The sequence below is a fragment of the Protomyctophum parallelum genome (assembly GCF_964188405.1).
Source record: "Protomyctophum parallelum genome assembly, chromosome: 19".
NCBI lineage: Eukaryota > Metazoa > Chordata > Actinopteri > Myctophiformes > Myctophidae > Protomyctophum > Protomyctophum parallelum.
Genome location: NC_139717.1, coordinates 16950159 through 16967374, shown reverse-complemented (window position 1 = coordinate 16967374; position 17216 = coordinate 16950159). Strand labels below are relative to the sequence as shown.

General features: G+C 42.6%; 1 protein-coding gene across 1 annotated transcript in view; it reads right to left on the bottom strand.

Moving 5' to 3' along the window:
• Positions 1-2412: 2412 nt before the first annotated feature.
• e2f6 (E2F transcription factor 6) overlaps positions 2413-17216 on the bottom strand; it is a 16744-nt gene continuing 1940 nt past the window's right edge. The window contains exons 2-10 of the mRNA XM_083790207.1: positions 15680-15887; positions 14341-14583; positions 12741-12793; positions 12539-12606; positions 11882-12068; positions 8801-8955; positions 7770-7885; positions 6166-6334; positions 2413-4915 (exon numbers count right to left, since the gene is read on the bottom strand). Of these exons, the coding sequence (XP_083646333.1) occupies positions 4884-4915; positions 6166-6334; positions 7770-7885; positions 8801-8955; positions 11882-12068; positions 12539-12606; positions 12741-12793; positions 14341-14583; positions 15680-15790 (1134 nt within the window). The 5' untranslated portion in view covers positions 15791-15887 and the 3' untranslated portion in view covers positions 2413-4883. The remainder of the gene's footprint in view (positions 4916-6165; positions 6335-7769; positions 7886-8800; positions 8956-11881; positions 12069-12538; positions 12607-12740; positions 12794-14340; positions 14584-15679; positions 15888-17216) is intronic.

Below are 17216 nucleotides of genomic sequence, written 5' to 3'. Positions count from 1 at the left end.
CTGCTGTGAGCGGTGTTCGGATGTTGCCAGATTGTGAGAGAAATAGGCAACCAGGTCTACATGAAAACAATCGCAAAATAAGTGAATAACAATAACCATTCCTTCAGAATCATTATATGTGAAGTATGATTGCATGCACTGCCCAGGGGTCCGTTGAAGGTTCCTGTGTTCTGGTGAATGTTGGGACCCAGGAGAAATCCAGGGAAAATGTGACGTCAATGCAGGAGCTGGAGACACCAGCAGGATCCAAGAGTGTTGGCAGGCCTGCTTTAGACCAATCTGCAGATATTTTAAAAATAATCACACTCGTGAAGTGAGGGGAGCTAATATATTAAAATCTAACTCATGTTGATTAGGTGATGTAATGGTGATGTAAAACAAACGGTGCCAACAAACATAAAATTCTCTTTATTGTTAATGGCATTTAATGTTGTGTTGTTTACTTGTTTCCCTTCATTACTTGCGCAAGCAGAGCGCGCAAGTACTAGTTTCGCCCGGGACTCGTATGCACCGTCCCAGCCGTCCCGCCAATTTTGATGCGTATGCACCGTCCCAGCAGATTGCAGGGCTTAAAGCCAAAAGGAATCCCAAGACTGAAAATTATTTTTTGCAAATCTACACTGATGCCATTAAATGACCCCTATGAAATCCTCAGGACTGAAATCAGTCCCCAGGACTGAGAACTTTAAGCCCTGAGATTGTGCCTGATATGGCAGTGGTGCCAGATTACATACATGTATACATAGGAGCATTACCTTTAATCCTCCCAACACTAAAACATATCGTCATTATGTCACCATCAAAACCAATTACACTCTGGCATTGGGTCCTTTAATCCACATCTTTATTACGTCATCATTGAGAACTAGTTATACAGATGCATGTAATCTGGCACCACTTCCGTATCAGGCACAATTTGCTGGGACGGTGCATACGCATCGAAATTGGCGGGACGGTGCGTACGGCACAAAGTAAACACAGTATACAGCTAATCAACTTGGTGACGATGGTGACGTAATGACGATATGTTTTAGTGTTGGGAGGATTAAAGGTAATGCTCCTATGTATACATGTATGTAATCTGGCACCACTGCCGTATCAGGCACAATTTGCTGGGACAGTGCATACCCATCAAAATTGGCGGGACAGCTGGGACGGTGTGTACGGCGCAAAGTAACCACAGTATACCGCTAATCAACTTACAAATTACATATAAGTATATGTATAACTAGCTCTCAATGATGACGTAAAAAAAGATGTGGATTAAAGGACCTAATGCCAGAGTGTAATTGGTTTTCGATGGTGACGTAATGACGATATGTTTTAGTGTTGGGAGGATTAAAGGTAATGCTCCTATGTATACATGTATGTAATCTGGCACCACTGCCGTATCAGGCACAAGTAGTCATTACTGAGATTTGACAGTTTGTAGCGGTCGGAAGTACTTGCGCGCTCTGCTTGCTCACTAGTAGGCCATTTATGGCCTACTAGTGTGCAACAAGCAAGTATGCACTCGACAGAGTGCAGTTCTAGTTGTCAACTGTGTTTTTAAAACAAACATTTAACTAAAAAGAAACATTAAACCTGTATAATAAAATAACTCATGAAATAAAATGTTAAATATTTGGATGATCTTTTTTTTTTACAACACAAATCTATGAATTAAATACACAGGACAGTAATTGAATATATTAGCAGCATTATATAATCGTATGCTAGCCCAAGATTTAGATTCTCGTAGATGTATTTATCGATTCTGACCGTCATCACGTCAGAGTCTAAATCTTAGGCTATAATCGTACCATATTTGAAAACTGTTATTCAATCAATCAATAATACAGGGCTCAAAATATTTTCAGATGGGGGTTAGGGAGGGCCTCCATAATGCCATGAAAATGTTTGACGCAAGGTTAGAGAACCACTGTTTTAAACAATATTAAGAAACAAGCCCAAATAAGCAGTTACCGTACACATTAGAAATAAGCCCCATAAAACAGCAACTGCCAATATTTACAGAAAAACAAGCCCACGGTCGCTTATAATAAACAGACATGGCAACACGGTGCACAGCTGCTGAGAGTGAGAGCGACAACCTGAGAGGGTGGGGCCCCGCATGTCTTTTACTGACAGTTTGTTTGACCAATTGGAAGCAGTGGTGTGGCGGGACAAGTAGAATGTAGCAATGCCGCAATGTAGAAACAATCTGCACTAAAAGTATGTATTAAGTACTTAGTAAGTTATTATTTTAGCCTCCCTGGAAGCCTACAGTGTATCACAGAACAAAACTAATTTGAATTACCAGTGGATTTATGTAGTTATTTATTTAGAACAGCATGTCTCAATTGTCTTCAAATACCAAACCGTGATCATATTTATTTTTAAATATACATAACACAATAAAATGGTAAAAAAAAAATCGTTGCTGTCGGACGGAAACCATGGATTTCCATAGTTAAAACCCTTTTATATTTCTTTTGCAATTTAACGGCCAACTTTGTCCTAGAAGAGGGTCGAGCAAAAGTAGTGAAAATGACTACATGCTCACTTGTGAGCGTGTAGATCGGCTACTTTCACTACTACTCATATTTCAAAGTGAAAGTGGTTAAGTGCCTGTGTTTTTTTTCCCCCACCCCAATTTCCTTAACAGTTGAGCCTGATTTACACGCTGGTCTTGCAAATATCAGATCTACATGCTCACATGCTCACAAGTGATGCTCACATGTAGATCTGATATTTACAGTACTACGAAGCACGACACAGACACACACCTTGGTATGAATCAGACGTAGCAGTCTTTTGGACAAACACAGTTTGCAAACTGACAGCGGCGACAATATGACTGCTCCTCAAGTCAAATGACATAAGAAAAGACAACAGACAATAAAACAATACAGTAGAGTAGAGACAGACCGAGTGTGTGTTGACTGCACTCAACATCCATAGAAAAATAAAGCTTTCGTTCCTGTCGATGGGTGAAGCCATTTTACAATCAAGTCATACATTCTAGGGCTGGGCAATTAACCCGAAAATATATCGACAACAATATTTAGAAACCATAATATACTTAAAGGACTGTAGTTCACCAGTAATGAATCAGCAATATCGTTTTCATAATCGCTAAATCAATTCGTCTGATTAACACCCTTAAGCACTAACCACACCAAAGGGTCACCATGCAACTCCTTGGGTCCAAACGGTTGCAAGGAGTTAACACTAAAACCGTCTCGGCCCTTTGGTGTGGTTTGGGACTTTGGGCCATTGCATTCCAGCGTTAAATCACTAGGGACGACGCGTGTCAGCCATCAACGTGCAACAGGAAATATCACACCGCAGGGACAACGCTAAAACCATCAAGACCCTTTGGTGTTGTTAGGGCTTTAACGCCCGGGGGTTATTTGGAACCATTAAATCAGGGCGCACAGCGATTTGCAGCTTCAGAGCCGATTTTAAGGTTGCTCCGTGCCATCTTGGAAGGAGCTAGAAGTAGAAGTAACCAAACCACCCAGAGGGGATCGACAACAACGGGAGGAATGATTACCATACTTCTAATGACAAGCGACAGGTCCGTGATGGGCCGTCAAAAACATAATATTTGGTTAGAATTGGAAGCATTGATTTAGATCAAGAGTTATTCATCTTTTAAGATTTTTCATCCCATCCATTGAAATGGAGGGGGACCACTTTGGATGACATCCCAACCGGACATGACATCGAATGTTGCCCAGTCGACACTCCCAGCCTGTAGACTGGTGCGCTCGGTTATGAAATGATTAACACATTCCATCCGTAGGACGTCTGGAAACGTCATAGGGAATCCAATCGACGGATGCATTGGACATGTGTACACGTCCTAGCGCATCCTCAATGATACCAGGCGAGAGAAGAATATTCTGAATCTTTTCCTTTTTTTTTTCCAGTCGGACTTTCGGCCACTTCACTCTACTAACATATTAGCTTCCCGTTCTCTTAGCCGTTAGCGCGGCAGATGGGAGTTTCAGGGTAAAAGCGGCCATGTCTTTCTTGCTCCTACTTTGAAGGAATCCCGGTGATTAATCTCCGTCCGGGGCGTGGAGCGTAACTATTTGATAGGATGGAGACCTCCGTTTTGGCAGGTAAGAGTGTTAACCACTTAAGTCGAATGAAAACATCTACAAGATATACGAGCTCGATCACGTTTTGAGCTGGTAGAGCTATTTTCACTAAGAAAATTATTGTTTAAAAGTTTTAATAATGGTGATATGATTTGAAGCCATATCGCCCAGCCCCGATACATTCGCTCTGCTGTTGCGACAACCACACCAAAATTACTCTTTTTTCTAAACAATGAGTCCACCTGCGAGACCTTCACTGGGGTAGTAACTACTTGCGATTATTCAGTTGATTACCTTTGTGATGCATCAAGAAGCATCCAAGCGATCAAACCGATAATAGCCACACTACAAGCTCTTGCGACCTTCTGTTTGTATTTTCTTAGGTTTTGGGTGAAGGAATGAGAGACAAACAATAATTCTACATGACTTCAAGGCTTCTCGGGGTGGGTAAATTATAGTTAAAGCATCCTTTTGGTGGTCATTTCACTTTACTTGAACCATGGTGACCTTCTTTTGGGCACATGTTCAAAACAGTAGCTTCCAGGCATCTAAAGACGCACAGAGACAACTCTGGAGTTGGCACGCACCCAGCTGTGGTCAAGAAACCTTCCGCAGGCACAGCTGCAAATTCCCTGGATTACAGCGAAGCAGTCTGGGAACGGCTGCCTCCGATACAGACAAGGAAAATGCTAATTAAACCTTTCTTTCGTAATGCGTGTCCGTGTGGCCATTTGGAATGGATGGCGTTGTGCGTTTGGAGGAATGGAGATGAATCCTGTGAATCCACTGCCGCTATGCACTCTGAACCACCTTCTGTTGAGTTTCTGAAATGAAGACAGAAGAATGTTTTTATTTTTGTATTATTTTACTGATACTTTTACTTGTATCTGGTGTCTACTGTCTGCCTCTTCCGTGTCCGTCTTGTAACAGTTTGGCCGAAAGCAAAAATGGTCCTGTGCCAGCCAGGCGTTTTACCTGACAAAATGTTCAATTACTCAAATAGCAGACAGAATAACTTAATAAGTTGCAGTTTAGTATATATATATATTCAACGTTCAAGGCATGTAGATACATTCACAACCATTCAGTTCAGCTCCAATACAGTTCCCAGTTAGATACTTCCCCTCAGCAGTTCCCAAAGTAAACCCACACGCTACCGGTTTGTAACCAAACCCCTCAGCTCTGCCTCTGGTTTGTCTGCACGTTAGATACAGATGGACAGAACCGTTTGGTGGTTAAATCCCCGCTGCTCCGAGGGTTTCCTCCTGACGATCACAATGATCCATAGAGAAATGCGTCCTCTCAGTGTGATTCTACAATACAATCCAGTCCTCCACTCCAAACGATACCGATCCAGGCGGCAAACGAAAACATAAACTTCACGACGCTACAAACAAAAAGCAGCCAGTCCTTCTGGAGCTCCCGACAAGACGCCGACACTACTCAGGCAGGTAGCGTGACGTCATGACATTGATAAAAGTGTGTGGCTGGGCAACGCTATCATCATGTGACTGAACGTGTGCAGTGGGCGAGGGTGGCGACACTCAACTCATCGCCAGTTTAGTCCGCCTGTCTGTCCGAGTGTCCGCACAACCCATGTCTATGTTTTATTACTTTGTCTACTTACCATTTGTATATTATCTTTGGTGAGAACCACATATAAGCCCTCCATGGGTTTCTTTTCTCACCTGCACATATTTCTCTTTTATTGATGTTACCTTTTTTGTACTGTTTTTTTATTGTGAATAAAACTAAAACCAAACTAAACATCCACCCAGTACCTGTGTGAACTTAACACTTTTCCTGCCACTAAGGTCCTCGCTCTTGTTCTAAAGCACATTTTCATTTCCCCAAAAGCAGAAGAAGCTAACACCAAGCCCGGCTAACGCCATCTATCTTTCTACTGAAACCCTAATATTGCAATCGTGATGCAGCGAAAATAGCGCCCTAGCTTCAGAGGAGAAAAAAAAGTATTTAAAGATGGCCGTTAAAACAAAAGTAAATGGTGTGCGCTCGAAACAGTTTTATTAACCCAGTACCTATGTTTAGTGGATGGGTTTTATTAACCCAGTACCTGTGTGCAGTGGATGGGTCTTAATCTTGCTCTGCTCCATGTGTAGAAAACAGCCCGCCGCGCTCTCTCCGCTCCCAGTGGGCGGGACAGCTTCACCGGCCCGGCCCATTTCACACGTCAGCACTGTGATTGGTCCTTTCCCGGCCTTCAGGTGCACCTGGATGTTGTCCTGCAGGCAAGCACGACACGGCCCGTCAGTCCACCAATCACATGGTGGCGTGTGCCACAGGTTTGACATTCACACACTTCTGATGACTCGGACGTTCACAGACGTCTTATCAAATATATACTCTAGCACTCTGGCGCCTTTATTCTGAAAGATTCAGCGGCACCAGAAGTGTTTTAAGCACTTAGAGACTTGGAAATATAGTGGCCCTCTGGAGTGAGTGTGGAAATATAGTAGCCCTCTGGAGTGAGTGTGGAAATATAGTGGCCCTCTGGACTGTGTGGGGAAATATAGTGGCCCTCTGGAGTGAGTGTGGAAATATAGTGGCCCTCTGGACTGTGTGGGGAAATATAGTGGCCCTCTGGAGTGAGTGTGGAAATATAGTGGCCCTCTGGACTGTGTGGAGAAATATAGTGGCCCTCTGGAGTGAGTGTGGAAATATAGTAGCCCTCTGGAGTGAGTGTGGAAATACAGTGGCCTTCTGGAGTGAGTGTGGAAATATATGGGCCCTCTGGACTGAGTGCGGAAATACAGTGGCCCTCTGGAGTGAGAGTGGAAATATATTATAATATAAACAGTTTGACTGCTGAAAACGATTTACCAGACTTTTAATCAACCCCCCTTCACTGCCGAGATTGTTGTATTACCTTTAGAGCATACGCTGAATTATGTGGGCTTTTAATCCGCGAAAATCGAGCGAAAAAAGCTCCCCCCGTTTGTTATGAACGGCAGCACCACCCGCCATCTTGGTACACCCGGAAGACGCAGCACAGGACCCTCCTCCATGAGGCGTTGAACCCCATTCGTTTGCATTGGCCTCAATTTCCCAGAAGCCCTAGCAGCCCACAGCATGTGACGATTTCCGGTTTCACCGTCAACACAAATGCATCTACTCTCTTTCTCCGCGGCGAAGAAGGATTTTATTTTTATTTATTACATTACGGCGGATTAAACACATAAAACAAAAGTCGCGTATGTCCGATATGGCAGCGACATTAACCTGGAGTAATCCATTAAAAGCACGGAAACTGTTAATATGAATGTTATATTATCATTCAAATCTTTTAGTGCTTTGCTAATTATTTGGAGGCCCACTTGCAGTAACCTCTTGACCCACCGGTGGGGCCCCAGCCCATAGGTTGGCATTCACAGATATGATATAGGCCAGATATAGGCACAGATATGATATAGGCCAATATATGATATTGTGCAGAAACCTATATCTCCAGATTTTAACATTTTGTGTTTTTTCCGTAAATGAACATCTTACTTGATCACACTACAGCGGCACACTAAAGCATCAAAAGTAGCAGATCCGCAAGCTCGAAACGCATCGATCTGCTAACTTTTGATACGTGAAATCTGACTCCTGAAAAGCACAGTCCAGGTTTTTGGGGCATATGAGATTTCCACCTGACGGAGGTGATGCAATATTTACCTCGGTGGGAGTTGGAACCTCTAGCTTGGTTTCTTCTGGAGCTTTGACCACCAGGACGGTCTGTCCCTGGAACACCGGGATGCCACTGATGTCCTCGTGGGTCACGTAGGCTGACGTGCTCACAGTTAAAGACAATTTAGGCAGATAGCAGATGATCTTAATCCAGAGTGACTTAAGCCCTAACCACACCAAAGGGTCCAAGGCGGTTTTAGCGTTGTCCCTGCGGTGTGATATGTCTTGTTGCACGTTGACCCATGTTGACCCTAGTGATTCAAGGCATGATGATTCAATTGCCCAAACCACACCAAAGGGTCAAGACGGTTTTAGCGTTAACTCCTTGCAACCGTTTGGACCCAAGAAGTTGCATGGTGACCCTTTGGTGTGGTTAGGGCTTTACACTAAGCGAGAACATCACAAAGGCAATACATTTGTACATTGAAACTACAAACAGTATAGGATGCCAGACCAGGGCAATAATGACCTGGCATCCGTATACATAACATGCTAAATCTAAATTAATTGTTTATCCTTTTGCATAAGCCTGCAAAGGTTGTCGAGGCTAGGGCTAAGTGCTACGGGCTAAAGGTGGAGTATGAAAAGATGAGTCTTCAGACTACAGCAGAAAATTGGGCGTGAGACGTGTCACAACATGACACGAAGTGAACTTGTACATCTGCTATTTTTTGGTGAATGTTCGCCCCCCAGAATAGGAATGCTGGGGTTTAAGTGGTTACGCCCAAGTATCAAGATTATTTTCAGTCTGTCCTAATGGAAACAAAACAGTCTCTCCAGTTTTCCTCGTAACATGCTGTATCTTTGGCGAAAAGATTTACACATGTACACACCGTTAATATGACATAAGGTGCTACAAAGTAACAATGTAATTCAAGTTATTTGCAGGATTGACGTTTGAGAACCACTGCTCTACACAACTTTATCTCTGATGCCTAGTAAGCAGCTACAGAGCTACAAAAGAAAGATACTATAAAGAGCTTGAGAACCAGTGTGTAAAAACAAAACAAAGGGATATGATGTGTTTCGCGTGTCGTCGGTCATGTCAAACAGCTGCTGGGCGCAGGTCTTGATGAGGACGTCCAGGGTCTCCTCCACCACCTTCAGGTGGCCCAGCTCCTCCTGGACAGCGTGGTCACTCTTCCCCAGGTAGCTGGTCACGGGACTCTCCGCTCTGCACCAGGGAGAGAAAGTGAGACAGAGCAGACTATAGCGTCGCAGTACGAGGCCAACTCGAGTCGTGACAAATCATGACAACAAACTAAACTAGAAAGGTCGCAATCTTTCAAAATGGCAAAGTGTGGTTGCCACAGTCGCTTACATAGGCCCCTCCCACTAATATTGCCAGCCAATTACAATGTCACGTCACCCCTGTGATCATGCATAACTACTTCGGAGGAGATTTATCTCCCAAAAATCATGTTTTTGCGACAAACGGTAAGGGCCCCAGCACGAAAACGGCCTGTTTTGAAACCGAATACAAAAGATATTTTGACACTACTTTTCTTTCACTTAAAGGAGGAAACTGATGACAAAAAGATACAAAAAGAGAGAACTATGACTCATTTCGACATATCCGTGGTGCAGTAGATCATATCATGGAAATGCGGTCCGGTCCCATTTTGCGGTCCGGACCTCTAGACATTTCTGCAAATGTCAGTTTTCTGAAATCCTATGTTTCTATGTCAGTCATTCAAAAATATATGTAATTGGCCGCCGACCCCCATCTGAAAACATGTTGTTCCAGGGACCCCCCCATGAAGCAAAGATTGAGTTAAAAACGATCACTCTGACAGAATATATATTCAAAGATTTGCACCACATTTTCACGATTAAAAAAAAATAGCAGACCTACAAGCTCGTAGCGTGGCACTCGGTGCCTCGTTATGAGCTTGTAGATCTGCTATTTTTCAATAGCTAAAGTATAACATACTTCTATACACCAATATACTGTACAGTACTATGCTGCATGAATAAACATACAATTTCATAGCATACAGTAGAATAGATCACCCAGGTTTTATGGTTTTTCAATCCCCACACGTGTGCATGCGTGTATGTATAAGTGTTGCAACACTTAAAATGTAGATGTGAAATTTTAACGGTAATATCGTATAACGTATCGATATCGCAATATTTGGCATAAATACAGTCAGAGATATGAAATACAGAAGTTTACGGAATGTATTGTAGTCGATAGGGCTCGCGTGAGTACATAACCACGTGACCGGGCTGTTTTCTGCCCCCTCAATGTCGCAACTCTGTCTATACTCTATGGCTTGTAATCCAAACGTACACATGTGTGGGTATAGGGATAGGGTGGCCTGGCTGGGTGTATGACTTGACTACCGCGGCCTGAATGATTCAGCCCTGCAGCCCTGCTGTGAGATATGATCTGGACAACGGATGTCAATATGAAGTTGAGGATAACATTGACCACTTCTGTGTCTTAGTCATACTTACTCTCTCCTTTCTTTTGTAATCTTTTTTGTCATCAGACGGACAGCTTGGTCATATACTTCTCTCTTTGTTGACGTTTTGTTAACTCATCCAAATACTGTACTTAAGTACAATTTCTTAGAGTTATTTGTACTTTACTTGACTGTATTCCAATTTCCAATACATTTACCGGTACATCTAATCCACTACATCTCAGAGCCAACATTTGTACTTTTACTCCACTACAATTATTTGAAAACTTTAGTTACTAGTTACTTTGGAGATTTACATTTTGATTAGAAAAACATACATTACTGTAACCACTTCAACCCTATATACATTTCGACCATTTGAAAATAGCTGATCTACAAGCTCACAATGCGTCGCGATGCATTGCGTGCGACCTCTCTTTTCTATTCAAATATGAATATAAACTAGTAGTCAATAGGCCCCTCCCGCAAATCTTGCCAGCCAATTACAATGTCACGTCACCCCTGTGATCATGCATAACTACTTCGGATGAGATTTATCTCCCAAAAATCATGTTTTTGCGACAAACGGTTACATTTCTCGCATTTGCGGCGCCCCCTATGGATGAAAATGGAATTGCTTTTGAAACTTGGTTGATTGAACCACCCGAGACATGCGATTCAAATTTGGAATGGATCGGACATTCCGTTCGTGATTTATGGCATTTTTTGTAAAATCGGCCCCTCCTACTATCTTCGGACGACAATTACGGCCGAACGATACGCACTACCAAAATTCTGCAGTTGGTGTTTTAATCGGATAGGTCCGGAGATCATGTTTTTGTGAGATTTGGACAAAATCTGTAGGAGGAGGAGCCAAAAGTGTGTTTTGGAGAAAATTCAAATTAGCAGGAATTTCTTTCCTGACGAAAATGGACGTGGCCTATATGTGGAAATGCATCATGACCCAAGGAATCCATGGAAAAAGAAATTTTGATTTTACGACTTACAGTTCAAGAGTTCAAGAGGGTTCAAGAGGGAAAAACGTAAAGTGGGCTGTTATAGCGCCACCATGAGGCCGACAGATGTAATTCCTTTTCAATTAATTTTCATAATTATTATGAACCTCCCTCCCAAGTCTTGTAAATATGGCGCTTACGGTCTCCAATGGAAAAAAAAATACTTACATTTAGTCTTCGATTTCCCCATTATAAGTCTATGGAGAACTAATTAATTAATATAAATTAAACTATACAACGGATCTCTTAGCAAAATACAAGCACACGATTCCCGATGAAGCCGGTCAATTTGACATATGGCTCGAGTGTGTGCGGCAAAAACTCTGGGAGGAGTAGTGCGGCAAAGTATCGCTCATTTACAATAACAATAGTCTGGTTGCCCTGTTAGGGCAACCACACTAAAAATATAACAAAAATATTTTGTACCAAACAAATAATTACAAAGAAGAAAAACAACAAAAAAAGTGTTGTAACCTGCCGTTATTTCTTATTTTCTTCTTTCTAATTATTTGTTCGGACCAAAACATTGTGTTTATTGTCATGATGTGTCACGACAAGAGTTGGCTTTGTCCGCGGCGTAAACATCTTTAAATAAATACTTTTTGAAAAGTCTATGAGGGAAATGGGCCTTATAGTCTATGAGACTATAAGGCTGAATGGCGTGGTGACTCACATCCATTGGATCTGGTTGGGGGCGGGCCTCCTGATGAGCCTGAAGGCTGCGAGGACGCCGGTGACGTCGTTGAGGCGTCTCCTGCAGGCCTGCAGCCGCACAGCCGCCGTGCCCAGGTCCAGAGAGCCGTTGGGAGCCGCGCACAGCAACTCCATGAGACGCCGGGTCAGCCGGAGATACGACAGCTCTGGGAAAACAACAGCAGCAGCGTTAGAATTAGAAAGCAGTGCTTTTGGCTCGGACAGTCACCTAGGCCAGGGGTTCTCAACATTTTTGGCTGGGGACCCCCGGAAATGCTTTGGCCATGTCTTTTACAAAAACATTTACAAAAAGTGTAAAATAATTGTTATTTTGATTAACGTTTGCCTGTTATCTCTCCTAATGGTACCACCAACATCAATACAGCATAGAACAAAAAATATATATAGTTTGAGAGGCTAAATGTCATCAAATGGTGGTCCGTGGCTCAAATGCCGAATAAATATGAAATGTGAAAAGGGTTGAAAACCACTGATATAAATTAACAACAATTTACACATTTACCATTTATTTTTGTGAGGATCAGGTAATGGTACCATTTCTCAAAGTATACCGTACTAGTGGGGACATTTGGTCGAGAGAGAGAGAGAGAGAGAGATTCAGTATACCATCACCTACCTGTTGTGGAAGCAGGTGTCTTCTCATGCGTTTTGGGGTCCGGCGGTTTAGGAGAGACATCATCACGGCTAAAAGAAGGTGGTTTGTGTCAGGTTAGCATATCACCCACTTTGTACTGCACTACAGAGAATTTAACCTTTGACTAAAAAAAAGACGGAGCTCTCCATCCATGGCACTCAATGTGATGTGAGTGAGATGTTACCCGTCTGCTGTTGCTGCTGACTGATGCTCCTCCGTACCTCCTCCGTCCTGTTGCTGTGCGTGCGCACACACACACACACACACACACACACACACAGCAGAACAATACACGTGTGTTACATCAATGAGGTTGTAAACACAGCATTACAGAACAATAGGGTGTAGTTAGGACACTACCAGTGGTAGGAACTAGGAAGGTTTGGTCATTTTAAAACACCATTTTATTTCTCCTATGTCTATTTCCCAGGAGAAGAGATACATTGATTCCCGATTGTGAGCCTGTAGATATGATGTTTATATTGTAACCTCGACACAGCATATAACTTCTGAAATGATCCCAGAACGTCCGCGCTGTGTGCAATCACCGCAGATGGCGCCTACGTTACGACAACAGAGCCTTTTAAAACGGTGCAAAAGGACATTACTGAGGATCTGAATGTTATGGAAAAACAAACATTCATACTTACTGTAGACTACAAGAGGATAAGTTCTATAAAAAGTGGGAAAAGTGGGATCTCTTCTCTCAGCCTAACGATAATGCAAGAGGATTTCAATTAATGTATTTTGTAATATGAAAAATGCAGCCTTTTTTTCTTTCTTTTTTTCTCGTAACTTTTGTTTTGTTGTCTTTGTTTTTTCTTCAATAAAAATTAAGTGAAAGAAATAAAAAATAAAACGGGGCAAAAACAGGAACTTTGTTTACTTCTTCCCCATTGCCTAAGGCCGATCATGTGACACGCACATTGGCACAGCAAGCCATGCTGAGTTGCAGGTGCATGATGGGAAGCAGAGTTTTTTTTTAAGCACTGCTTCTGTCTTATAACAGTATTTGGCTTCAAAAGCGATTATATTGTAACCTCGACACAGCAAAACTATGGCGCCGGCCAATCATGTGAGGCGCACGTCGACGCACTGCAAGGCACGTTGAGTTAAAGGTACTTCTACTTTCACTCAAGTAAAAAAAAAGAGAGTATCCAGAGCACCAAAGTCTGACGTCAATATCGGTAGAGGCCGCAAATCCACGGGTTCATGTACTTTTTATTTGTATTGTAATCCCCATAGGGGGATTTTAGATCACCTCATTTAAGAACTGTGATTGAAAAATAAACATGTCATCCCGTGATCCTGGCCGTTTCACTCATATGGACACGAAGAATCAACTGACTGAGGGAAAACGCTAATGTTACTGCTACTGAATTAGTTAAATTTTCACTAGAAACAGACTATCATATATGAGTCACTGGCTGTTGCAAACGATACGACACCTCCCTGACAATGACGCAGAGACAGCTTGTTTATTTTTGGACCACAGTGCTTATATGAAACGATTTTAACTGTTTAAGTGCCAGGGACGTATTCCCGTATCTAAATCAACTATGCACTGGTTGCCATGCCCGTAAAGACGTATTTATAAAAAATAAAAATAAAAAAGAGCCTAAACTGGTGACCACCAGGTGGCGCTGAAGGAGTTTTAAGATGACCCCATGTTATTCTCCATAGAGAAATGACTTCCGTGAACCGGGCAGAACCAGGGGGGCTTCGGCGCTCTATTTCTACATGGCAGTATCAATACTGCCATGTAGAAATACTCTAGCTAGTACCTTTTCCACCACTGCAGCGGGCTCATCTCCCTCCTCCTCCCCCTCGTCCTCCTCCTCGTGGAGCCCAGCGGCCATCATGGAGCCCAGCGGTCCATCCAGGTAGGGAGGCATGAGGGGGATGGCGTCGTCGCTGATGCCCCGCGGCGTGACGTGCTCGGGCAGGAAGTGGTCCTCGCAGATGATGTGGCTGTCCTGCAAGCAGTCCGCAAGCTTGTCCGTCTCCCGCAGGGCCGCGAGCCACACCTGCAATGTTGTACAAATAACGTCTTTTTATAAAAATAACATAATTAGACAATATGAAGATGACAAATAGGATAGACTTTGGAGTGATCATTTTCTTTGCTCGTTTCATTGTTCATTTGTTGCTTGTTTTGTTTTGTCCGTTTTGTTTCATTTTGCTTCTTAGTGAAAGTACTGGTTCATTGTATGCACCAATCATCAAGTGTACTTTTTTTAAGTTGAATAGGGGGCTTCCCACTCTAACGAAAGAAAGAAAATGGCATGAAATGCAGGGTGTTTAGCACAGTGGTTCTCAAAGTGGGTGCCGTGATGCCAGTTCAGGGGTGCCTCAGAACACTATACTTAGCTTACTAGTTACTAAGTATAGTGTCTGCCACTCACAACTAGGGCTGCAACGATTCATCGATTAATCGTAATCGAATCGATTATTCAATTAGTTGTCAACTAATTTAGTAATCGATTAATCGGATCGGCAACTAATCACTAGAGTTTTTTGCAATTTATCATAGGTTTTTTCCCACTTAACCATATAGTTTTTCCAGTGTTAAGTGTAACTAAATTAACCTATTTGAGTTCAGAAGAGTACTGTTCCTTCTAAACTGACACATGTGTAGCTATTCTTTAATCAAATGTATGCAGTCAGAATAAGCCTAAAGACACCATGAGTTGCTTTAATTAATTTTAATTTAGTTTGTCTTTTATTTGAATAGCAGCCTAATCAGCAGCTAATCAAATGCATTTTTGAATGAATTATATTTTTTGTTAGTTAGAACATAACTAAAATAACCTAAAATTTATTTTTAAGGTGATAGCAAAAGAAGTGTCATAATCCGATTAATCGATTAATCGTTTAAAAAATCGGCAGATGAATCGATTATGAAAATAATCGTTAGTTGCAGCCCTACTCACAACATGCTGTAGATCAATTCTTGGTGAATGTTCCCCCCAGAATAGGTATTGCTGGGGTTAAAGTTTGGTTAAAGTTTTCCTTGTGACACATACTGTATCTTAGGGGGGAAAGATTTACATATGTACGCAGAATACGTACCGTAACATAAATGTTCTATAAAGCAATTAAAAAAGAAAAGAAGCTACCTACCTTGACCCTGGCCGGGTCGCGGGGCAGGTTGAAGAAGCGCTTCTGGGGCCGGTTGAACAGCCCCTTGACCTCCAGGCGGTTGGGACAACACGACACCACGCACTTCACCATGTCTGCTTACGTCACACACACACGGCCTCCGCACGTTGTCCAGGTCCGTCCCCTGTTTTCAGGATGGATGTCCCAGGCCAAGTCCTATGGGGGATATCTGTGGGGGGAAAAACACCAGATTTGTCACTACCAAATTATCCTAGTGGTTTTAAAATAATAATAATAATAAAAGAGCTTTATTTTATTTATTTGACACTTAAGCCTATATAGACGATCTACAAGCTCGCTCGTGAGGTGATACATTTGTAATATTTTTGAAATACACAAATTTTGTGTGGGGGTCTGTGGCAGCACATACTATTTTCAGATGGAGGGGTCCACAGTCAAATACATGAAAGTGTTTGAGAAGAGAAGCACGTACTGATTTAAATGCAGAGCGTCTTACAAATTATCTGCAGGCAACTGTGTGTGTCTGTGTGTGTGTGTGTGCGTGTGTAGTTCAGAGGTTCTCAACCAGTGGTCCGGGGACCACCAATGGTCCCTGAGGGGGTTCCAGGTGGTCCCCAGATAAATGACAGTTGGTAACCAAATGGATGCTTATAGATCTTGAACTCTTGAGATAGCTGCAATTTGCAACACTAGCTTTGTTTCATAATGGGTTGAATCTAGAGTTGCAACGACTGTGGGCGACTGTGGCTCAGGAGGTAGAGCAGGTCGTCCAATGATCCATGGGTCGGCGGTTCGAATCCCGGCTCCTCCTGTCTACATGTCGAAGTGTCCTTGGGCAAGACACTGAACCCCAAATTGCTCCCGATGTGCTGGTTGGTACCTTGCATGGCTTCCGCCGCAATCGGTGTATGAATGTGTGTGTGAATGGGTGAATGTAATGCACAATCTATGTAAAGCGCTTTGGATAAAGGCGCTATATAAATGCAACATTTACCATTTACCCTCCATTGACAGCCCATTCACAAATAGAAAAGTCTGATCTGCTTGCATTAAACGACGTTAAACTCACCAACATTGCCAGCTGTAAGAGAGGCTTGAATTAATAGAATATAATTATTTCTAAGTGTTGGAGTTTGGAAGCACTCGTTTTCATTAACACGTCATGCTGCTGCTTCCTGCATTATGTGCAAATTTGAAACAGGTGGTACGTATATCCGTCCAGTGTCTTCTGACAAGCGCTTCCAAACTCCAACACTTATCATGGCACGGAATTTCTTAGCAGATGTATGCTTTGAAAAATGGTCTGAAACAAGGTAAAGTATACATGATTTGAACATGCTTGAACATTTGACATTTAAGGCCTAATTTAAACTAGCCTCAGTTCCCAGGCTTTTATTTTTGTTTGCATTCGGCTCAAAAATGAAAGCCTGGGGAAACAAAATCTGCCATAGGAAGCCCACTTGATATCAGCGCAGATGTGCGTCGCTCCAAATTTGGTGACGTCAGTGTTCTATGCTGTTTTCTACCGCGGAGGGGG